The following is a 24,366-nucleotide window of genomic DNA, read 5'->3' as shown; positions in this document are numbered from 1 at the left end:
AGCGAGAATAAATCCATCACATTTGCTAACTGCCATTAATCATTCCTCATTTGTAGGGCCATGTGTCCGCACGGAGTTGGCCCCAGGCCACGCATCCCAAACTAGGCCGGCACGGTACAGGGACAACGCAGATATCCCCAATGTACACCAGAGGCTACGTCCGGAGTGACACATGTAAAACAGTGCTCTCACTCCTGCCAGCTGGTCTCTCGGTTGTTTTTTTCTCTTCTTTCTTTTGCTTGCAGCTTCCACATCTGGCCTACCGCTATCAATCCGCTTCGATTAGCATTCTGGGGTGTCATTTTTGCCCTCGTTTTTTTGCTGTTGTTATTCAGGTTGTACATTGGCCACCCAACTCAGCAAATGAAATTCAAACGAGTCCCACCCACGGAACGATCCACTGCCTGAATCATGTAAATCAGTTAAATGAACCAAACGCGAACAATCGTCTCGGTGGGAAGAAAAACACGAAGCTTTCCAATTACGCCCAGCTTTAGGCTTATCCCCGCCCGCGCTTTTGAAGCCAATGTTTGCTCCCAATACCGATCCGTTTACCCGACGACGCTTCGTTCCAATCGATCGCCTCCGAGGCTTTAACGCACCGTGTTCATTATTTATTTGCCACCGGGCGACGGCGGGGGAGGGACGGGATTCTACCCCGGGGGTGGAATCCGGAATTTAAAGGGCTGCATCCGCCCGACGGCTGCTTAAATATTCATGATCTAAAGTTATTCAATTACTTCACCACGCGGATGAAAGAGTTCCCCAAGAAGGGCTCGCTCGCCCTGTGCTTTTGCCACTAACTGCCGCGCTACAGTGGCAGTGTGGCTTTGGAAGAGTGGCCGGCGGGCCGTCAGTGTGAGTAAGGGCAAACAATGGGACCGGACAAAAGGGGAAAACAAATAAAAAAAAACACCAGCGTCCCTGCGGAAGCGCACGGAAGAAGCAAACCAACAACAACAACAACAACAACAACAGGGAGAAGAGAGAAAAAAAAAACACAAAAAGAAACGAATCCCGCCTTGTCTTCCCTCGGGGCCAACCCCGGCCACCATTTACGGGACGGTATGTTGTAGCAAAACTTGTTCCTAATTAATGCGATAATAAAATTGAATGGAATTAAATTCGTAAGCATTAGCCGTGCTCCCTTGACTCCTGCCGGGATCGCATTCGCGGTGCAAAAGTTTCGGTGCCTTCTTCCCGTGGCGGGGGCGGTGGGTTTCGATTCTGTTTTCTCTACGTTCAACTACTGCCCTGCTGCGCTGGATATGAAGGACCACGTTTCCCAACTACCGTGGCCGGTGCTCAGAGATCTGCTCGAGTGCCAGCGAAATAAAGTGGTCAAAACTGTGGACAAAAGCACACGAGAAGAGAGAGAGCTACATTAAAGGGAGAAAGAGAGAGAGAGAGAGATAGCAAAAAAAACAGAAAGATTGCTTGCGCTCACCGGTCAGCGTGGGTGTGTTTGGTAAGGGCGAGAAGAAGTGGCTAAAAAGAAATAGAAGAAGAAGAAGAAGAAAAAGAAGCTTGCCCCTTGAAGGGCTCGCAACTTACGAGCATATCTAGGCGCTCGATTTGCAGTCGGAATGGCGCGCGGCGCTTCCTGAAGCTATTCAAATGAGTTGAGTGTTCGTGGGTATTTTGGTTCAGCAGAAGTATTTTTTTTGTGGTGCCTTGTCTTGCTTCACCTCCTTCGCTCTCCCGCTGATCTCTATCGTCGCGCGCTTTTGACCTTTTTAAAATTCACTTTTTGCCCGCGAATGGAAACGCCCTCACGGAGCGGACACCGTCCCACCGGAACGGTTCACTCGATGACCACTCTTTGAAGTGGAAGGAAAACAAAGCATAAAGGCCGCGTGGAAATTTCAATCCCCCCCCCCGTCCACCCATGTCCGGAGAGGTCCTGGGAACAGTTCGAAACAAAACTGAACGCGCAAATGTGGCCATTCGAGTGGCCCGCGGGAAAGCAGAAAGCTTTAACCGGTAATCCTCGAGCGGTAATAACCATTAACGCGAATCTTCTCACCCGAGCCGGAGAAAGTCCACCGCAAACTTGGAGCGCGTTTCCCGAGGCGCTCGGGAATTTTTCGCCGCCCCTCTTTTATGAACTGGAAGCGTGGTGAACAATTTTGGAGTGTGTTTGCTTTCGGACGTGGAAATGGACTCGCGCGGGCTGTTTTTGGTCCACAAAACTGTCACACCAACGTGGAAGACGTTCGGCCTCACCCAAAAAAAAAAAAAAACATCTCTCACAAAAAAACAAACATGTTTACTATCGTAACTTTGGGTGGATAAGAGATGGGGGCGCAAGAATTGGAATCCACGAGGCGGGAAGTTAAAAGAGCAATCATCGCGTACCATCGGGCTGGTGATTGTTTAGCGTTAACCAAATGAAGACGCCACTTGGATGATGCTTGTGATAAATGGTTTTTAATGGGGCAGATGCGCCCGAGCGTAAGCTTGCTGATAACCCAAACAAACATCAAAAACCGATCGCATTGGCATTGGGTGATCGAATGCAAATCCGCCTTCTGATCGATAAACAGCTCAATGTCCGGCGCATAAGCTCTGCCCGGACGTGAGCTTTGTGATTGTTTGGTAGATAAACATGGGGGGCGTATTATTGTTTGCAGAATGCTCGAGTGGATTTCGTGCGAGCGCACGTGGCCAACGGAGAAAACAGACGATAGTTTTTCACCAGATCGAATGGCGAGGTTTTCCCATTCGCCAATGTGTTTTTGAACGCTGCATTGGATAAATACCCGTTCGATGGAGTTGCTCTTGTGTTTACCGAGACGTTTACGGACTCTTTAAATTAAATTAAAAGCTTCGAGAACGTTCGACACTCACATTTCGACGAATCAATCAGCTTCCCTTACTGCACCTGCTGCAGCGATCTCCGGAATGGAGAGGACTCAAACGCAAGGCTTTCAGAATGTGTCAATATTCGAAGCACCTCGTAAGATAAATCGTTATATCAGCCTACATCATACCGTAGCCGTAACACTGTCCCCATGCTCGTTTGTCGAACGACATCGTCCCATACTCACGCTGGCTGCTCGAGCTCTAAGTTAATGGAGGCGCCTGGTGCTCGAGCTCGAAGTTAATGGAGACGCCTGGTGCTAATGGCACCGCCTGTTTTACATGCTTTCCCGGCATCATCACGAGACCTGCCGACCATGCTTGGCCAATTAGGAGCGATATTTTTCGTCCCAGATTTATGATGTACACCCTCCGAAAAGGGACCCCAAGCCCGGTTGAAACATGGGACAGATTTTCGCTTACAAACCGTTAAGCCTGCGGGCTTTGGCCGATGGACGCATGGTCTCCGGAAATCTAGCTTGATGAGCGAACCGTCACATTGGAAGATGGTATTCTGTCCAACGGATGCTGCAAGCCGTGTCTTAATCCTTCCAACACACAGCGATGAACGATGTGCCAATGTCAAAGGCGAACGGGGTTGCGAGATTCCGCCGGAAGGTATGCAAATTGTTACTTTCTGTCATTATTCGGTCCGGCAGCCCTCTAGCCCGGAAAACAAGCTGAAAACGGCATAATGACAACCGCCCGATAACGACATCGAGCGAATGCGGACGGGACCTGGCCGTACGAGTGAACCTACCACTGGCTGCTGATGGCTGTGTTGAGAAGCACGTTGATAGCCGACACGCGATGAAGAGGGCCACCCTGACGGTACTCGTGGTGGCCGATGGTGGCCGATGGTGCCACCTGATAACAAGCAAATCAGACGCCCGAGAAGTCAAACAAATCCCAATGGGTGCAAATTTTCCCAACCGGAATGCCACCATTTCATGGGTTCAAAAGGTTAAAGAAGACATCCGGGCGAATGGTCCCGCGCGGTGCTCGGGCGCATTTGTGCTCGGGCGGTTCGGTTTCCCCTTTTCGCACCACTAAAGCGAGAATCTTGCCTTCCAATTGCTCGGTGACATTTCGCATCCAAGATCAATTTGTTGAGGGAGCCAAAAGCGTTCGTGGGAAGGAACAAGAACAAGAAAGAACCAAAAAAACCCACCCGCACGAGTGTCCCTGGGGACGGGTCGTGGGAGAAAGTAGAAGAGTTAAGCAAGCATAAAATTGGACTGTCACTTTTCAATTCCAACCACTCCAGCCATTCCCGGGCGTTTTGAGAAGACGCCACCACTCCCCTTGATTTTTGTATAATCAAATGCCATCGGCCGAAGCGACGAATCCAGCACTATAAATGAGTCACCCAGCACGCGGTTGGGTGGGGTATTTTTTTCCCCTACATTGCTGCCTGAGAAGGGCACCACATTCTTGGCAGTTTCGTTTGGTTCTGATTCAATTGAATTGTGTCAGTTGTTTCCATCAAACATGACATTCCGCCGCGTGCTCGTGCTCGTGCCAGGGACACTTTTTCCCTTTCCATTCCAGCGAAAGTGACTGGCAGCCGGGCGGATCGCATCGTTCGAACGATCGATTTTCTCCCAGGACGGCTAGTTATCGGGCTGTGCTATCGAACTCAAAATCAGTCTTGTCATCAACCGCAGCAGGGCGCCGTGGCTCAGCTGACCCGTTTTTTACAACACCATCCGCCACAACCACACGCAAACCGGATGATGTGGATGTGATGGCTTCGCGAGCTGCCTGTCGATTGTGGTGATTTTTCGGTTCATTAACCTCTCCGGTGGTCGGTCGGTTTATCGGTCGGGCATATGTATCTGCATCTGCAGCACCACAGCGGAACAAGAAGAAGCTGTTCGATTGTGCTTCGGCAAACAATGGCGAATCGAATGGTCGTCCTTGTGAAAATGCACCAGCAGAACTACGGCGGACGGCGGAAAGGGATGGAATCGCATTGGATCCGCATTTTTTTCCCTCCCCCATTGATTTGATTGATAAAATCCAATATGACTGGCATCTTTGCTTTTTACGGCTTCATTTCGCGCACCGTTCGCGTCAGCTAAATCCGATTCAGCTGGCGTTTGTGGTTGGCATTCGGGTGGATGAGCTTTTTCCCTGGGCCTGTGTGTGGTCATTGCATTTGGGGCTGCCCAAGTTCAGCAACGATGCGCGTTCCCGGTGTGAGGAGGGCAATCAATTCCAAACAATTCCAAAGCCCACTACGATTAAGCTCCAGCTTGGCTGCTACCAATTGTGTTTTGATATCGCACAAACGGTTTCATAGCGTTTTTGTTTTTATCTACGCGATGGATTGAAAATTAATCATGGACTCTGTTGTTATAACACTTTGAATACCAAGCCTTTTTTTTTTGTAATATTTTCCACCAGTCCAAGCGTTTTATAGCAAGCCTAGCATTTCCGTTTTTTCTAGTGTTTATTTTCTTGAAAAACTGTTTCAAATACAACCGATTTATTTATTTGCATATTTTTTTTAAATCCTTATGTGCACAGGATTTAGACGTTACAAACAAGTTTATTTAAAATCTCATTTTGTTGGTTAAGCTCTCAGCAACGGCTGCCACTTTTTCTCTCTCACTGCTACTATATCTATCTCACTCACTCAACAGTAGTTTGAAACCTCAAGTGAAAGAGAAACATCCATTCCTATTTGATACACTAAATAAGAACATACATTCTACAAATACGCTTAGTAAATCCATTTAAGCTCAAACAATTGAATATCAACTACAAGTTCGGCTTCACAAAGGAGTAATCTGCATAATTCCCAAAGGATTTGTGCGTAAGATTTATCATTTTCCAGAACTTGCACTTAAAAATAGGTACAAAAAATGATTGCCATGGGCTCCCAGGAAACATTACTGGCTATCAAATATGATAACCATGGCAGGCATGGTGTTCAAGCATTTTTGGGAATAAAATTTACTACACGACACTGGGCAGTCAATTGGTGAAAAACAATTCACATGAAAGCTGCGTTAGAATAAGGAAAGAAAAAAGCTGTCGTATTAAAGTAACTAATTCCGGGGTTGCTTTTGATGATTTTATCAGTTCGAAATTAGGAGTTTTTGTTTTATTCTATTTTTTGTTTTGTCAACGTTGTATGAAAGTATTCGAGTTCAGCTCACCGTCAGCACCAGAAGATTTCCCTCCAATCAAGCGTTTTCCTCGACATCCGCGACTCATGCGGCATTTCACCCGGAATGCGCGACCAATACGCCTGCATAACAATTCGAGCATGCTGCTTAGCCCCCTCGGAAAACATTACGGCTTCGGCCAAACAGAACACGTCGAGGACATTTTCGGGCGTGTTCCATTGGCCTACATTTTTCGGTCTCCGATCTCCGCCACCGAAATTGCCTCTGGATATCCATTTCCGTTTCGAATTCGCCTTTCGGACTCCGTACTTTCACCGGCTCCCCTTGTTCGTCAGTGAACGGCACGAGTGGCTTAGAAAATTAGAATATGCAAACGGAAATAAATTAAAAACGACAAGCCGTCCCGGGAGTGGGCAAGTGGATTGACTGCTTTCTTGGCTGTTGTCGGGCTTTCGCCGAGCCGACCGATCCACCGGGTTCGATGTTTAACATTTCATTTTCACTCCGTATTCGATTCGGCAATCGCCACCCCCATAATGCCGATGATGCAGTTTAATTCTCCGACCCCCGGTGAATGGATCCGAAAGCTCCAATGGCTTCTGGAGTAGCGAAAAAAAAATTATGGGAATATCCAGCAGAAAGTGGGAAATTCAATTCCAAACTCATCCACCAGCCTCATGCGCATTTGCCCTCGGGTATGCCCAGCCACAAACACACATTTGCGCTTTCCACCAAGCCACCTAGCCTGCCGGGCTTGAAAATGGCAATGCCCTGCACGAATCGTTGAGTTCGTGCAGGCACTGCATCGATTGATGCACACTGGCCCGGTTTGGCTGAGGCTCGTTCGGCTAATAAATAACATGAATAATGAAGCCACCGGCACTCAGTGACAGCACGGGGTTGGGCTGGACTGAGAGCTCGAGGATGCTGATGGAGTGCATTTTGGTTTGGAAATTCCCGGTGCCCAAAATTCGAGATTCTTATCTACTCTGCCGCTGCTGGCAACACGAATCGTGGTCGAATGAAAGCAGCAACTAAATGCCAACTGCTCGCTGGCCAATGTGTCGACGCTCGCTCTTCGATTCGTGTGTGTCTGTGTGGCTGTGTGTGGTATACGGTGAAAGGGTTTTCCCCGATAGTGAAACTATAATTGAGCCCAACTGCCCTTCCGGCCATCGCACCGAATGCCACCGATGCCACCCGCCTAGCTGGTCGAATCGATCGAGCGCACTATAAAAATGGATCCTGCAGGAATGTAGCAATTTCCTGCAGGCGCTCTCTCTCCCTGAACCAGGCGCCGTTATTGATTGGAAATCATCAGGTTACACGGCCCTTTCGGGAGAACATCGGGAGTGCTGCATCGCCCGGAGGTGGGAAAAAATTGAATTATCGACCATACCACCCAACGGGAGCGCCATTTTGGCGGTTCAGGCTGGCTGTTCTGACCGTCGAGATAAGCACGCCGTCGCGGTTCAGGGAAAAATAAGAATTCCCGATTCCGAAAGCACCCTTGGCACCCTCCCACAATGGGGTGGGTGTGAGTTGATCTAGTTATTAACGTCATAAAAATTATCATACAAATGGCCCGTACCTGCGTAGATTGTGATTCGCTTTCGGTCTTTACGAGCCTGCGTGCACCGAAATCTAGCGACCAGCGACCGAAAGGCCGGTGAAAAACTCGATTTAGGTTCCCGGATTCGTGCTTTCTTTTCGCTTGCCTGTCTTTTTGCCGTCATTTCATTATCGCACGGCAACTGTTGCGTGATTTAAAACCCCACCACAGAGCCCTCGGCCCATTCAGGCAGATAATTACTATTAGCCAGCTTAATAATAAACGTCCGAACCATGCCGTTCATCGGCACGATAGAAATCTTAATTAAAATCCAATCCACCCGCCCGGTGTGTGTGGGTGTGTGGGTGGATTTGTGTGGGTACACCTGCCCCCCAAATGGAGGAGGACTGGGGGTGGGGGCTTTTCCGGTAGCTCCATGCCATGGTTGGACCTTTTATTCCGGCTCGCGAGGCGGCTTACAAAAGGCCCGAACCCGTCCACCACCCACTCGGGACGAAAGGTCGAAACATTCGCAACAAAACGGAAGTTCATTCGCTAAAACCTCGAATTCGGCGTACGCCCGGGTGGAGGAGAGAGAGAGAGAGGGAGTGGGTGGTTCTGGCATGATATGGCAGGCTGCGCATATCGCGGAAAGTTTTAACGACCCCGCTTGCGCTCTCCAAAAAGCACCATAAATTAAACATTCAAAAACCGGAAGACAACACAACAAAAAGGGCCCATCGCCGGCTTTGGCGGAGGCTTCGGCTTCAGCTTCGGCTTCGTTTTGGTTTATCTTTTTACCCCTTTTTCACCGGCTCTCGGCAGCATAACCGGGCGGCCATGATATGCCTCCTGGAACCGGGTGAAATGGAACTTTCGGTTTTTCCGTTCCTCGTGGGGAGGACGAACGCGACGAGTCGTGGAGGAGTCTGCCAGATGAAGATAAATATTTTTTTATTGTTTCTCCACCCACGACCGGAGCCCCCTATCCCCTGGCCGTGATGATGATTGCTGGTGCTGCTTGCTTTATGAAATCTATCAAACGATTCTTCCGGCTTTTCCGACTCCAGCAACAGTGCGGCCGTTTCGTGGACAAGACACGAAAAACTCTTAATAGCGCTCGCGCTTTTCCGCATTGAGAAAACAAAGGCCACCCGACCGCCAAAGTTCTGGCCATCGGAGGTCATTGTAAAGGTGCCGCCAAAACCCGTGGACCTTTTGTGTGTGTGTGTGTGTGTGTGTGTGTGTGTGTGTGTGTGTTTTCCTCCACGTGTCGTCACAGGGTTTTCCTCCCACCGCGAGGTATGGGTGCATTTGACAAACTTTCACAAACGGCAAAATGAAACTTTCAGTCAACTGCACTCAATTCGAGCTCGGCGTGCACTGTTCGGATGGCTTTGGGCAGTGAAATGGTCGCTGGGAAATGGAGCATGGCACACGGATCGATGGATCACGGTTTGGATTGTAGCAAATAGCATCTGCATAAATACGAGCCGTTGTTCGTTTGTTGTTCCCCACAATGTTCGATGTTTTGTGGGGAGTTTGTCATAAAACGAGATTGGGCAAAAAAAGCTGATGAAACCCCGCCTTGCAATAGGCGATATATATATTTGACAGTGCTTTAGCGCATGAAAGAAAAAAAAAACATATCAAAACAGAGCCTATTTCGATCAAAGAGAAATTGTTCAAAATAAATAAACAAACCGTGCCCGATAGGACATTCATCGTAGCAAGCCATGAAAGAGAAAAACACATCGCACATCGTTCAAATGTTCGTGCGTACAAATCGACGATTTGAAATATATGTAGGTCAAGTACATTTGATCGCCAACAGCGAAATAACTTGCTCTATTGCTTGTCACAAAAAAACAGCGAAAAACCACGCTATTTAATTACAACAGTTTTATGAACTCCCCAACAAAACCACCACCTACCTCAAAAAACGCGTTTCGTTTCTCACATCCACCAACCAAACCTAGTGCTAACGGTACGTTTTTATTTTCCTTCCGATTTCTTGCAGGAAAACTCGATTTCCACGAATTCATCCCAGGTAAGTGGTGACCGGCGGACGAAGGCAGCTCCCCCTTTTTTCTCCCCCGTCTCGCGTTTCATTCGGCGTGGGGTGGGCGGAAAAATAAAGAAAAGAAAACTTCCCCAACACGGTTAAACCTCTGGAATATGAATGCTCGCGAGCGTTCGCGAAGGACGGTGGTGCGTTTTCTTCAATCAACGAGCATGTCATTCGCTCGAAACGCACCTGAGCTCGGTAAATGGCACTTGTGGAGAAAAGTTTTCCCCGGCGAGGGTGGGCCTTTCGGAGTGGGGTGGAATTTGAAGTGCGAACCGATTCCACCAAAACGGCAACAGTGACAAAACGGCAATGGCATCCGGCAGGAGACACACCGAAGCCGTCACCGATATTGGAGAGACTTGATGCTTCTCAACGATCTCGCGATCACGAAACGCAGGCTACAGATGCCGGAAAGAATGCCGGCGAAACGCAGAACGATGTCAACAATTTCCACTTTCGCGTTCACTCTAGCTCCAGTTACACGCCCGGTCGGTGCGTATCGACTTTCGCTTTTTCTCGATCATTCGTTGGTGAAAGAGAGAGAGAGAGCGAGAGAGAGCGTGCTTGGGTGCGTGCGTGGGTGGGTTGGTTTTGTTGCGCACAAATCGCCCCCTTGCGGACGGAACGCCGACGGAAAACGGCAGCAGTAGGAAAAACAGAACCGGGTGGGCGCGTTTTTCTCTCTCTCTCTTTTCACTTGCGCTGGTGGTTGTGTTTTTCTTCGTGAGCAAACTTCCCACACAAAGACCGTTGGAAAAGCTGGCCGCCTCTTAGCGTAAGCTCCGGCGCGGCTGACAATGACGCGGAAGAAAAGAAGTAAATTCTTTTCCAAATATTTGTTTATGAATAAAACATGTACCTGTAGCAAAACGAAACGCGGGCCGAAATTTCGTGACGAGCAGCGCTGGTTGCCGGTCGAACGAAAAAAGGCGTGTTTAATAATCCTGCAAACAGCAAACGGCCGATATTGTTGCGCCCGGCAATTCCTGCTGCACGGTGTTGTTGCGTACCTGGGACGAGCTGTTCGCCTTGAAATTGTGCCAATTCCGTGTACTTTGACTTTGAAGTCGGCACTTTAGTCGGCGTTAGTTACGCCTTCCCTCCCCCGAGAAGCGCTCTTTATTAGCTTCAACCCCTTTTTTGCAGCAGGTAGGATGCGAGTTTCGGTGAAATTCAATTCGCGGCAGCATTTGCGATGGAAAGCAGTCAGCTGTTCTGGCCATACATTTCCAGAACCGCCTACAGCCGGATTTCTTGCTGAGCAGTTGCTGCTGAGTTGTTCCATTTGTTTGGCTGGGAAAGCGGCGTTGCGAATTTGGCGTAACGATATTAGATTTAAGAACTTAAAATCCCGCCAGCCAACCAGCCAGCCTTGAGGCACGCTCACGAGGGCGTCTCATAAAACGACACGAAATATGGTGAAACTTTTACGAAACGCTTGGATGCGGGGGAAAAGCAAATGTGCGTAAGAAAACAAAAGCCTGGGAGAATGAGTCGCACGTGTTGGGGGCGGGACGCCGAAACGCAACCCCAATGACAAAGGAACGAGAATAAAAAAAACGGGAACTCACTCGTTTGGTTTGGGGTTTTCAAACCCAACCCCAACGCCAGCAATTCCGCGGAAAGATTTCGTGACTTTCGCCATGCACCGTGCCACCGCGTGGAGTGAAAAATGGCACACTAACTAACGCTCCCACCGCGCCGGAACCGGAAACGAGGGCCAGATTTTATCGGAAGTGGAAATTTATGGCTCCCGGAGCAATCGAAAAGACGTACGCAGAATTTGCCGACCGTGGTGGGGATTTATGCTTTGGCTAACACCCGCGCAACAATCCCCCCTTTCTCGCCCAACGCGACAACGCGCGTAACCGTGAGCTTGCGTGAATTTTAAATAAACACCACCCTTCGATGGGTGGCGGCTTGGGTGGAGTGCCTTCGCAATTCGCCTTCACATACGCTCGAGAAGCAAATAAAAGCCTCCTCGTGTCGTCGTCGTGGCGAGGAAAAATCTGTCGAGTGTTTGGCCAAAAATGCTTCAGGGTGGGCTTGACGGTGAATTTCCGCGGGTTTTTCCAACGCCAGTGGCGCTTGCGGTAATCACATTTTCCACCGTCACCGGTCGCCCAGTGGGTTTACGGTTCACATACTCGCAAAAACACCACCGTGACGTCCGCGTTGTTGGCATTTTTTGCATGTGTGTGTGTGTTTCTTTTTCTTCTACCATCGCGTACGCCCGTTTTGCTTTCTTTTGTTCTCGGCATTTCCTTATCGACCTCATCGCAGCCCAAGTGCGCTCACAAAAAGCCTGCCTCTTCGCGAGCTGTGCAAACGCCCATAAACTCAACCCATTCGCGTAACGCTGCTTGGGCGAGTGCATCAAAGCCGGTTGGCTTTTGCTTTGCTTTGCTTTTCCTTAAACCCACTCTCGCCCACGCTTAACAAAACGCGCTTTATGCAAAGTTTCTGAGAGGGCAGAAATAATTTCCACACTTTGAAAAATTAAGTTCGCACCTACCGTGTGCTGGTTCCGAAGGTATCGGGGTTTCCAAACACCGGAGCCGTGCTGGAGGTCACTGAGGAAGCGCCCAAAGAAAAGCGATTAATTTCGTAGAGATTTATCGCGATCCTTTGCACTGCTTGCGAAAAGCATCCACCAGATGGCGCGGCGAAGAGCAGCAAATCAAACAAAACAAATCTAGCGGGCATTTGCGGCACAGCAAGCCATGAGCCTGAAGGGAAAATGGAATCGTGTTCGCATTTCAATGTGACCTTGGTGAGGCTTTCTTCCGCATCATCAACTGCGAAGGAAAAACAAATTTTCCAAGCCAGCACGAAGCGAATTTTTGCTTCGTCAGTGGGCGCGATTCCATCTGCATTAATGTGCTGCCGGCGTGGTATGTGTGGCTTTCGAATTTTCACGTGGAAAAATACCGCGAAACAAAAAGATCTTGCGGGTGAAAATGGGCTCTATTCGTGAATGAATGAATCACTCATTAATCTGCTGTTCATGTGTGTGTGCAAAAAACCCACGGGCACATTTTAACACGCTTTAAAAACCCCGTACAGTGCCTGCCAATTGCACCGGTACGACCAAACCTGGTACGCCAACGCATCGACAGAAAGAGACAGAACATAACAACAGGCGCAAACGTTCCATCTCGCTTCATCCACGCCTGGTCGCGTGGACGACACGCGGAATGACGTACGCGAAAGTGCACTCCTTTCGACACTCCTTTTGGTGCTAAAAATAGGATGACCACTTGGAATTATTGATGAGCGCTTCGAGTGCGCTCGGTATCGATCGCTCGCAACCGGAAATCCGTACGAACCGTGTACGACGACCCGGTGTGGACACTTATGCTTGGGTCAATTTCACAGCTGGTTGAGCGCACTGGCCAGTTACTGCCACCGACACCGGTACCGGGAAGTGCTGCATCAAATCTTTCGACGATGCACTCGAAAACGGCAAGCACTAATCAACAAATGAGCCCTTGCCTCGGCGACATTCGGGACGGAAGCACGCGTCCGGAGGGAATTCAATGCGAGATGAGAATTCCCGGATCCTTTTCTACCGAAGGAGCGTTGGGAATTCCGGGCGACTCGTCGGTGGATTCGTCCCGTCGGTTAGTGCTCATTTTAACGGATGAACTGACCTGACTGGCTGTGAATGGCTTTGTGGTGGGGATTAAAGCAGAGCTCCAAGCGGTACAGAGAGAGTCCCAGTTTTTGTCGATTAGAAATTAAAGTGTTTTTCAATTAAATGGTCGTTGGGCTTGAAATGCTCTAACGTAAAATTTCTCCTTAAATGCGAGCCTTCATGCGAGAAAAGCACCTCTTAAAGCACGTTTTTGCATTACCAACCAAAGGGCCTTGAGGATGGTTTGCAAATCGTGCGCTTTAAAAGGAGCGTTTTATTCCGCGCACCGAATGTTCTTAATTTTGTTTTCCCCCCATAAATGCATTTACCCACCCGCGCTTGGCTCCTTACGCTACGCTTACCCTACAAAAGAATGCTACAATCAAGCCAAATTATGCAGCCTCGTCGACTGGCGATGTTTTGCTTTCCCAGCCGCGATACCACAATAATCCAATTTCGAGCGCTTCCTCGAACAGGAGCCGACCAAGAACTAGCTTAAATCTACAGTCTTGGCCTACATTTGGGCCTCTACCCACGCCCATCGACCGCAGCACCGCGGTCACCTCGCCTCGGCTTTTCCGAAGTACTCGTAGTGCTTCGAAGAAGGCGCACCGTTGTCTTCGACCGACGTGGCTTCATCCGGTCAAACCGTCAACCGGAAGTAAGTTATACTTCGGTGGAGTAATTTATGGGTGCGTTTTAAATTTCCTCATTAAAATTCCGAAACGAAATTTTTGCCACTCGCCAATCAGCGCCCCACTCGCGTCGATGGAGGGAAAAAAGCGAGCCTGGTTCGTTCTGGTTCACTTTTCTGTTCTTTTCTTTTCTGGTGTTCCCCTTCGGCCAGTGTCGGTAGTGGTGAGTAAGTGAAGAGAACGTTAAACCACTCTGTAAATCCTGCTGGGTTCCGTAAAACGCTGCCCAACGTCGAGTTGGGTTCCCCCTACCTGAACGGCTCTGTCTTGCGTGCGGATTATTGAGCACATCCGGCGCTTCGAGCCATTGATCTGGAACGTGTCGTCTTTGCGACCGTCCATTCGTCAAAAGCTTCACCCTTGGGAGTGGTGAATAATATTCTTCCCTTTGGTCGTGGCGTTCGATTGAAGCTAACAGAATTGAAAAGTTGAATATAACTTCACTCGAAACACTCCTAAACAGCGCCTAAGCTAAGCCTTCTTTGGCAACATCAGCAACTAAGCCCCGGGTGGCTTCCAGAAGGCTTGCTACATGTAAATATATCCTTTTTTCGGGCCCCGTTTCGAAAGTCACTGTGAGCCCGCGTGTCACATACATCATCGCATGCTGAATGTAGGTCACACGGTGGAGAGACAGCGAAAAACTTTGAATTACCAACAAGTTTCCCACTCGCTTCCGGGACCGGGTTCGGTTGAGCCTTTCCTTTTTTTTCATCCAAACCCGAGCAATAAAAAAGCAACTCCAGGGCGTTCTTCAGCCTGAGTGTGACACTTTTCCGCAAAAGAAATGGAAAATTAACGTGCTCTCGCGTGGGTCACATAGCTAATCATATGCACGGTTGGGAGTACGGGAAAAGCGTGAAAAGTTTATTACACGGGATGGCCAACGCCAAGCGCCACCCGGGGACAGCTGCGTAAATCTTCGCCATCCGGGTTGCCTGCGTGTGATGACGCACTCGAAGGATCTCTTTTAACCCCTCGCAGTAATCTACGCTCAATAAACTTTATTTTACCTCGCCGTCACTGTGGCGTGGTGTCTCGTTGGGAAAGTTTTAAGCCCAACCTTTTGCTATTTTATTATCGCAACGGCGGCGCAAAAGTTTTTGTACACACACAGGTGAATATTTTAAACGGTCCTTTTTTCGAGCAAGAAGGAGCAAGAGGTTTTTCACAAAAAGGACGCGAATAAAGAATTGGGTATATCGATACCAAACGCACTGAGTGACGAACCAGCCTGCTTTGTTTTGGGCTCACGACAAAAGCTTAAACGTGCTGGGTTGCACTGTCTACGCGCTGTATAACACTGTTTTGTAGAACAATTTTCTACCAATTTATGTTAAACCTAGATTAAATACTTCTTCGACATACCGAATGACAAAGTTTTTTACTATTTCTACTCGATTCCTAGTATGCAAACGTTTGAGCATGTACAATTCTACAGTAGTATTACAGAACTAAATCAGTAGTACAGTAAGAACAGCGGATTTGTCATCTGCCCTTTGAAAGGCGATCGTTTGAACGATTAAACAAAAGGGCAATGTACCAAATAAATCGGTCTTTCTGTTGCGATACGAATTTGGATACTGATGCAGATTTTGTCCACACAACGCATGCTTGTTTGTCATTTGTTTCTTTTACTTACTACATCTTTTCGTAGGTCTCGGTCCACTGAATATATGTTTGCGCCCATAACAGTTTATTTTTATATGTTTACTATCGCGAAATCGATTATTAAACATATATCTTGTCCTCTTTGGGAGCCCTACCATCTACGATTTCCATGCAGTCACTCTTAAGTCACTGAAGAAATACGATTGGAGAATTATTTTCCACTCACCACATTGTAGTGCGCAATTTATGCATTTTATTGTACTGTTTTGGATTAGTACCACTAGCTGCTCAACAAATTGATTGCAATTGTCATGCCTATCGCCTGCCGACTGTATTTGTTGTGCGAATGGGTGGCGAAAGCGATACACAAAGCCAATTTACATAAGGCTCATAGAATGGAAACCCATTTCAATTTATTCCTTTCTGCGATCCGTGTTGTGTGTGTTAGTACGCGCCGTGGGTTCATTGAAATCTACCAAAAATCAAAAGGCTCACAATGGCATAATAATCCCGCGCTTAAGCCTCACACAAAGATCACATCAAGCGACGATGTAGCTGATGTTTTAGTGCACAGTGCTCTAGCGTGATAAAATGAACCCTCCACTGGCCACTTCCCGAGCCACTCCGATTCCCTTGGCTATCGGGTATCATTTGCCCTACGACCATGGTTACACCGGGCCCAAATTCCGTAACAATGAACTGCGATACAAACTCTCACAGACCTGCCAACCCATCGCTTCAATCACACTCGAAAGACGACAGCATTGCATCTGCCGCATCACAATTTCACATCCCGAAAGCTTCAACGTAACCCGAGCCTTTGTTTTCACCCATCGTGGTGGGCCAATCCCTTTCGTCCTTGTCTGTGCCACCGATGCACCAAGGTACATCGAAATGTTGCGCCGAATTATGCAGCGAGCGCTCGCTGCCTTCGTCTCACGTTTACAACGGTTGATTCAGTTCGCTGGGCTTGTTTACGCCTCGCGGTTCATATTCGCGCATCGCATCGTTGCGGGCTTCACCGTGGCGGTGTAATTTGCGCATCGGGTGCGTATTGTTTCCAATTTTCCCGCTCGAATCCACGAACCACGAGCGCGCTCATTAGCGTGCGTAGTTTGCCCGTTTCCGACAGCTTTTTGCCAAATTTAACATATTTTCCCGGACAAATTAAAACCAGCGAACCGCTGCTGTACCTTTAGGGCTGCAAGCCGTGGAACGAACGAAAAACGTTACTTTGCTGAAGCCCCGGATGGATGCTCCGTGTGTGCCCTGAAGGGCCCGTTCCAGCTGGCAGCTTCGGCAGGTTCGCTTGGAAAACAATCAACCAGCGTTCATTAGGAAAACAATTCGAAACGAAAGCTACCCGTACCCTCTCACCGAAACAAGCTATTGAAAGCGTTTCGCGCTCATCATCACCACCATCGTCTGCTGACGGGCGTTTTTGGCTTCAATTTCACCGAACGATGCAACCGGCTCGAGCCTTGCGGCAGAAAGCGGGCGTTTCGCAACAAAACACGGCCACAATGTCGCCTGATTGCTGCAGGTATGTTCGCGATCGTGATTGAAATGGAGCCCGCGAAATCCCCAATTGATTTTTGCGCTTATCCGCTTTGCTGAAGGCAGACCCGGGATTTCCTGTATCGATAGCAGTTTTGCGTAGTTGTCTTGCTCGCGCAAAACCGCCGCCGGCAACATGGGATTGGATTAACTAGGCTGATTTACGTACAGCCGGGCGGGTGTATTCGGGCATTAACTCGGCGGTTTGGTACACGCGAGAGATTTGCGGAGGTTTTAATGTCTTTACTCAACCTCTCGGTGGGATTTACAACATCTCTCCATCCGGGAAGGACATCTTTCCCAATTTCGTGCGTCAGCTTCCAAGCGTGACTGTAAGCAGCTTTTATCCGATTGTTTCTCCTCGGCCTACTCAGTTCGATTTGAGAGCGGTATGGTTATATCGATTGATTGACTTCTTCCACCATGCTATCCGCTCGGGAGCTCCTGTTTAACGGCAGTTGGCCCAGCACTGGGGCACTAACAGTGGGTCCCCGATTAACGTGGTCCGCCACTCCAGCCGGGATCGTTTACGAATCACATCAACCCGTTCCCGTTCGCTTTATTAGATTTTCATATCGTCCCGGAACGTCTCGAGACGGCGCCAATATATGTGCGCCCGATGGTTGCTCGTAAAAACGATGAAGATTATATTACGCCGAGTAGCGGCTGGACCACTCTAACCCTCCGAGGGTGGACGTGGAATTCAACCCACCGTCTCGAGCTTGTTGTTAGGGTGTTAGAGAGGGTTGTTTTTTATCCCTCCTTTTTTTCGTTTTGTTTGCTCCTTCATCCATCCTCCACGCATCAGCATAATGCATCAAGCAGGGGTGGGTTTCGGGGCGCACAATATGTGCATAACCCGATTTTCATATGCACCCAGGGAAAAGGCAAGCCAGCCAACGAGCTTCGGAACCCACCGCGGCCACTTCATCACACTCATCAGTCAAGCTTTCACGTGGCTCCGTGTGCTCAAGATGACACGACGCTTCGTTCCCAACGGTCCCGTGATTCGTTTCATCTCGCTCGTTGGCCTGATGCACCGGAATGGCGAGCGAACTGGCAAGCGGAAAAACTGTGCTGCGTGTGTGTGTGTGTGTGTGTGTGTGTGTGTGTGTCCCATGCCCGGATGCAGATGGAGCAGCAAAAGCAGCAGCAGGAAGGAAACAATTTTCTTTCGTCCTTCCGTTCCGTTCCGTACGCCGAGGCGAAGGTTTCCTTCGGGATCTCGCATTACCATTTCCACCCGACACGGCCGGCCAGTGTAGCGAGCACGAAATGATGACTCCCCCGTGAAAACCCACCATCCCCGGTGCCGTCTCCGGGGTGCTGTAAACGGAGTAACCTGCAACACGGCCCAGACGAGGGTGAACCTGAAACGAAAACATCCAGCACGTGGTGTCGCAGGGGTGGTGGGCGAAAAGGTGGAATGAAGAAAAAAAAAGAGAGAGAAAAAGACGACCCAACACCTACGACCGAGTGCAATGCTGTGTTGGCGTAATTGCCTCAAAAATCAACCCTGGGTGTGTTTGGCGCGCAACGGTTACATCACGCCACAAGCTCCTGGAAAAACATGTTTCCCTTACGTAGTACTGCCGGAAAATGAGCATCTTTCATTGACCCTCTCCGCTATGGGTGGGTGGGCGGTCGATTACTTCACACCCCGTAACGGGCCCGTAAGCGCTTTTTACGACTGATTGGAAAAGTTTTCGTCAGTTAAATTAATAAATTTCCCTCCAACGCAGCTTCCCTGCTGGTTGGAAAAATGCTACCAGGCCCTCTCGGGCCGAGAGTGCCTGCAATCCGCTCCCGATTGATCACCGTTTTGCAGAAAAGGATGACGTTCGATTGGGAAAGTTTTGCCTGGGAGGAAATGTTTTGCCTTTTCGGAAGCGAGGTGACACACAGCTGAGCGTACGATAGCGTCGGGGCGGCTTTCGGGAACACTTTCACGGAAAAGGCCAGTACCAACCCTTTTCACAGAATAGAAAGTTCGACCCACACAAGCCAGCTGGTGCTGCTATGGTCAGGCAAACAGTAATTGGGTGTCGAACTGAAACAAGCACCGGCCAACGGAGATTGTGGTGGCACCGAAGTTGGAAAGTGGCATATTATCCCGAGAGAACGGTGACATTTAAAAAACGAGCTGGTGTATTTATTAAACTCGAGCACTTTCCAATCGTACCGGGTTTTTCCGTTCTGGCACTGGCAACGCAATAAACACGTTCGCTTGATGAAACGGCACGCCGAAAGCTTACAACGGTTTATCGCAGTGGCGTCGCATGTAAATTTTATGGCGATGTAAATTTGACTCCCAAACATGCGCTTTGACGAAGCTTAAATTGTTACCCTGGCAACGAGCGCTATGTGCTGCTGTCTCTTTCCCTCACCCACTCCGCGGTCCAATCGTAGGAGGCATTGGGTCGGGAAAATTCCTTCATTTTTTGCCACGCGCTTATTCAACGTTTTCCCTCAGCCGCTTTTCCCATCGAGGAGGATTAAAAGCTCACCAGTGTTTTTAGCGTGGGATGTACAGAAATCCGTTCCGTAGGCAAAAATGAAAACCCGAACAAGGAAACCGGGGGCTCAATCTCGTGCCGTTTGCGCCGGTTTGCGTAGAAATAAAATATAACAAGCTGTTTATTTCGTGACGAGCGGCAAATTGTAAATTGTTTTACACCATCGTAAAGGTCACCGGAAGGGGGCTGGTCGATGCGCAAAGGTCAAAGCGTTAGCGTTGCGAAGCCCGACATCGAAATGGCCCCCAAATAGGTCATGCAACATAAAAACCCGCTCGTGCCGTATGCCGTTACATGGCGAGTGCGCGGATATGAATGCCCCCGTATGGTATGGTACCGGGGCTTTTCTTTGTCCCTTTTCAATGCAAACGAAAGGACTCACCCCTCGTAAAGCCCGTCCTGGCCATGTCGATGAGCGTCGATTGATGACTGGTCAGAATGTATGCATGATTTTTTTTTACTGTCATATTTACTGCCTTCCTTTTTTGTACGTTCAAATTCGTTCACAAACGTTCTGTGTATTGCAGTTCGGATATTCGCTTGAAAATATTTATTTTAAAAAGCATCGTCCTTTTAGAATGAGCACCCGTTTGTGGCCGAAGATGTATTAATCCCTTCTTTTGGCCTAGCTGCTTTTGCTTGCTAAACGTAACGATAATTTACCTTTTTTCCCATTTCCACCATCAGAAGCAATTATATATCCTGTGACGAGAAGCTGAGCAGAAAATTTCCCACATTTTCCCGGCACCACCTTATTTCGGCACCAACGACACAAAACCAAAAGTCTCCGTCGGTGTGCACAAAACCGTAAATGAAACCATTAAAACCGTTCCACGAATCCTCGCGAACCAACGCATCGCGCGTCTGAAATCTTCCAACGCAAAAGCGCCATCTAACCGGTGCATGGCATGGTGAGAGTTATTGGACAAGTTGTGTACTTTAGCCGTGTTTGCCGGTCATTCCGTGATAAACGGAGGCACCCGACTTCCCAAACCCAACCAACCGGCACAATAAGGACAAATTTAACGAACCTCTCCCACCCCTCATCATTTGCATTCCAAACTCCGCACACTCGTTCTCTCCGCGACGCCGAGGGGTTGGTTTTAAGCAAATTTTATTAATGCACTTGCAAATGTGTCCCATGCACAAGCGGCTCATCCGGTCGCGGTCGAGGATGCGGACGGATAGAAAACCCCGCTGCAATGTCGAAGTGATGAAGTGTAGCCGGCTGGATTTAGCAAACAAACGAACGATACAACATTACACAACGGCGAACATGGCAGTGCAGCAGGGCTGCCAGCGTTGGTTCGAGCGTTGCCCAGGCAACGGCAGGGCTTGCCATTTTAAATCGCTCATAAATCTTACCCATTCCGGCAACGAGCGTGACAGTTTTGCACTTGGGCAGCATCATTCACCACCCAACGCCCTACGCCACAACCGCAAGTTCAGCTTTGATATTATTATATTTTTTGTTTGCACGCCATCTCTCTCGCTCTCGCTCGTTCTTTTGAGGCCGCGCTCGTGTGGAAAAGGGCTTAACTGGTGTGGCTTAAGCCCTCGCACCGCGAACGGAAGCTCGGGTCGTTAGAGGAAGCGATCCGAGAGCCACATTTCGCATCACCGCCCAGATTACGCTCCTTTCTCTGAACCGCGCCGGAAACGCAAATTTTCCTCCGAATCACACACACACACACACACGCGCGCGCACGGGGGCTGATGATGTGCGACAGAGAGTGGCTTACGTCGGGGTTTGGACCTTCTGCGAAACCAGTGTGGCCCCTCTCTACACACACACCCACACACATACGTCCGGAGGGTTCCACACCGGCCGGCGGACCAACCGGAAGTCGGTCCATAATTTTACGATGTAATTGAGAAACTGATTTCGGTAGCTTCCGGCCCTTCACGCTGGCCGCCGGGTCCTTAAAAACTTTGGAGTAACTTTCCGCCCCACGAACTTCTCGAGGCTGAGCTCGCCCGAACCCCATCCAAACCCACCCCCTAATGAGGCTTTTGGGGTTTAGACGATAAATTAAGGTCGTTCCGGTGTGGAGCGTGGAGGCGGTTTTTACGGGCAAGACGCAGCTAAAATATCTAAACTCCATCGGCCGTTCGGTGCGGCCCAATGCCAAATACCCGAGCCCCCGCAAACCGATACAAAGTGTGTGCGAAATGTGTGTGTGTTCGGGAAGAAATTGCAAAACTTAATTTAATTCATACCACCGGCGTCGGACCACCTGGCTTTTGCTCACTCTTTCTCTCTTTCTCTCGGTCTCTCGTTACAGGTAATTGCATTTGTCTGCTCGGAATACCGACCGTGGGTTGCGTAAATTGCTGCTGAGTGAGTACGGAATGTTTATTGTGGTATCGCGCATCATGCACTTTGTCGACACGGTTTTTTTGGAGAAGGTTTTTGTGGCCAAACCCCCACACCGAAGAAGCCAATCCACGGCGCTCGTAATAAGTATTATGCGATGCGGCTTTACGACCTTTACCGCCTACTGACTGCTATCGTTGGCTGCTGGGCCACCATATCGCGCCACCATAAATCTCAAACCTTGGCGGGGGCCAAAATTGTGACCCATTTGGGAGCTATCCGTCATAAAGTGGCCGCTCCCGGGTGGAGCGAAGGGCCGCACGATACGGTCGACGTCACCGTCGATAAGGAAACCTTCCGATTTGGCTTCTTCCTTTCTCGGTATCTTGACACAACACCGCTTGCTAAGCACCCGCTTAACAAACGCCAGTTCGCGAGGGAAGTTAAACTGAAAACGAAAAACAAGGCCCCAACCGCCCGTGCAAGCCCTGAGTCCTGCGAAAAGCTGCTCAAGCTCGTTACAGCCGTCCAGGATGCACAATCCTCGGGGCCTTAAGCCGCGTGCAATTTCGTCTCGCGAGATCGGCTTTCGCAACCGATCGAAGCCCTCGACGCGAAGGATAAACGACCAGCACACGGCTAACGAACCGTCAGGGACATTATTTTAGATACCGGTTTAAACCTCCGGGTTGGGGTGCTTACGCACGCATCCGACGGCTCGTTGCGGAAATTACGTCAAAGATTGCGTTGGCTGCTGACGAGCTTAGCGTTGGTGGCACTACCAGGTTCATTATTTTCGCTTCCATCCAGTCCTAGAAGACACGCAGGCTTTTTGTGAGGTCCTCGCTTGGCGGAGTTTTGAAGAAAATCCCTCTCAAACCCGCTAGGTACATGTGTGTATTATTGGCACCTTTAGCGACTCGACTCCAACGGCTGCAGTCACCCAATGCTGATAGCTAATTTTAGGGGGATATCGCTCAGACACTTCCTGATTGGCACTGGGTTTGACCCTGTAATTGGCTCACCAGCCCGATACGCGTTTAAGGCAGGCTTAACTCGCGCTCGATAACGCGCAAACACGCTGGCTAATAAATAGCGCAATGTTCTCTCGGTTGTCGGCATTTTGCGATAGTACAACACGCCACATTGGTCATTTGATTCTCTGACTCTGAATCCGATTCACTTCTCAGTATACGAAGAACCACCATGAAGGGTACACTAGTGTTTCTAGCGTTGTTAGCGTTGAGCCATCTCGGGATCACCGAGACATCCAGCGTGTCGGAGCTGCAGCAGGCACTGAACGAGTTGAGCAACGAGATTGAGCGAGCTGTGCAGCAGAAACGTGCAGAAAACAGTGATGCCATCTTGGCCACCAACAACAACGTGCTCACGATCATGGGCAACAACACGGCTGATCTGCGCCAGATCGTCGCCAACAAACGCGAGGAGCTCGAGGTCGAACGTTGGCTGCGTGAGGAAGATGCCGACGCGTGCTTCGATGAAGCTTTCCAACTGTGGGACACCTACGCGTATCTGACCGGATGGGACATCAGTTGGTGTGCCGTTGTCGCTTACGAGGAGACAAACGCTGACGCACAGTATACGTTCTATTCGCACGCACAAACCATCGTCCGTGAGGCGGCTCGTGCGCTGAGCCTTGCGAACGAGATGCAAGGTATGCACTCGGACGTCTCTCAACAGCTGGAACATCTTGAGGATGAACTGGAGTACTTGAGCTTCCTGTGGGGCAACTACCAGACGGTGCTGCAGGCCGAGATCGATGGACACGCGGTCGTAGCTGAGCAGATCGCAACTACCACGCGTGTCTGCTTCGAGGGTGTGTTTGATGATGTGGACTACTGGTTCGGGTACCTTGACAATGCCCTCGACACGTGTCTCGATGCGTTGGCTTAGGCTGCGATCGGGACTTGGGACGGGGTGAATAAAGGAAGAATAACCCGCGCTCGAACGAATGGCTCGTGTTTTTTAATGCTTTATTCAGGCTTTGATCTCACTCATCCAGACAGAAAAACTCGGCGTAACGCACCGTATACTCAACATCCTCACGACTAGCCTCGATCGTGCGATCGATACACTCGCCCATGTACTGCAGGATCGCATCTCGCCGATCGTTGTGACGCGCGAGTTCTTCTCCAAGATCCTGCACACCCTCGATCGTGATCTCGTTGAAGTGATCGAGCATAGCGTCTAAACGTCCCTCGACTTCTGGTGCGTTCGAAACCGCATTATCCTCCGACAGGACGTTAACGATCGCACTGATCACCTCACTGCTCGCTCGATGCAGCTCGTGTGCGACTGGGTAGAATCGCTCCCGTCCATCATCTCGCAGCCACTGGGAATAGCCACCGTATGCGCAATCCTGCAGATCCCACTGTGCGAACTGCGTGTAG

At 49.5% G+C, this 24,366-nt stretch overlaps 1 protein-coding gene across 1 annotated transcript in view; it reads left to right on the top strand.

Annotated features, from left to right (window-relative positions):
• The window catches only part of LOC128722005 (cytoplasmic polyadenylation element-binding protein 4-like), a 171,826-nt gene that overhangs the window by 95,627 nt on the left and 51,833 nt on the right, over positions 1–24,366 (top strand). The window contains exon 4 of the mRNA XM_053815815.1: positions 9,572–9,601. Coding sequence (XP_053671790.1) covers positions 9,572–9,601 — 30 coding nt within the window. The remainder of the gene's footprint in view (positions 1–9,571; positions 9,602–24,366) is intronic.

The sequence above is a fragment of the Anopheles nili genome, chromosome 2, assembly GCF_943737925.1.
Source record: "Anopheles nili chromosome 2, idAnoNiliSN_F5_01, whole genome shotgun sequence".
Taxonomy (NCBI): Eukaryota; Metazoa; Arthropoda; class Insecta; order Diptera; family Culicidae; genus Anopheles; species Anopheles nili.
Note: the sequence above shows the minus strand (reverse complement) of the source record. Positions and strands in the feature narration are given on the sequence as shown.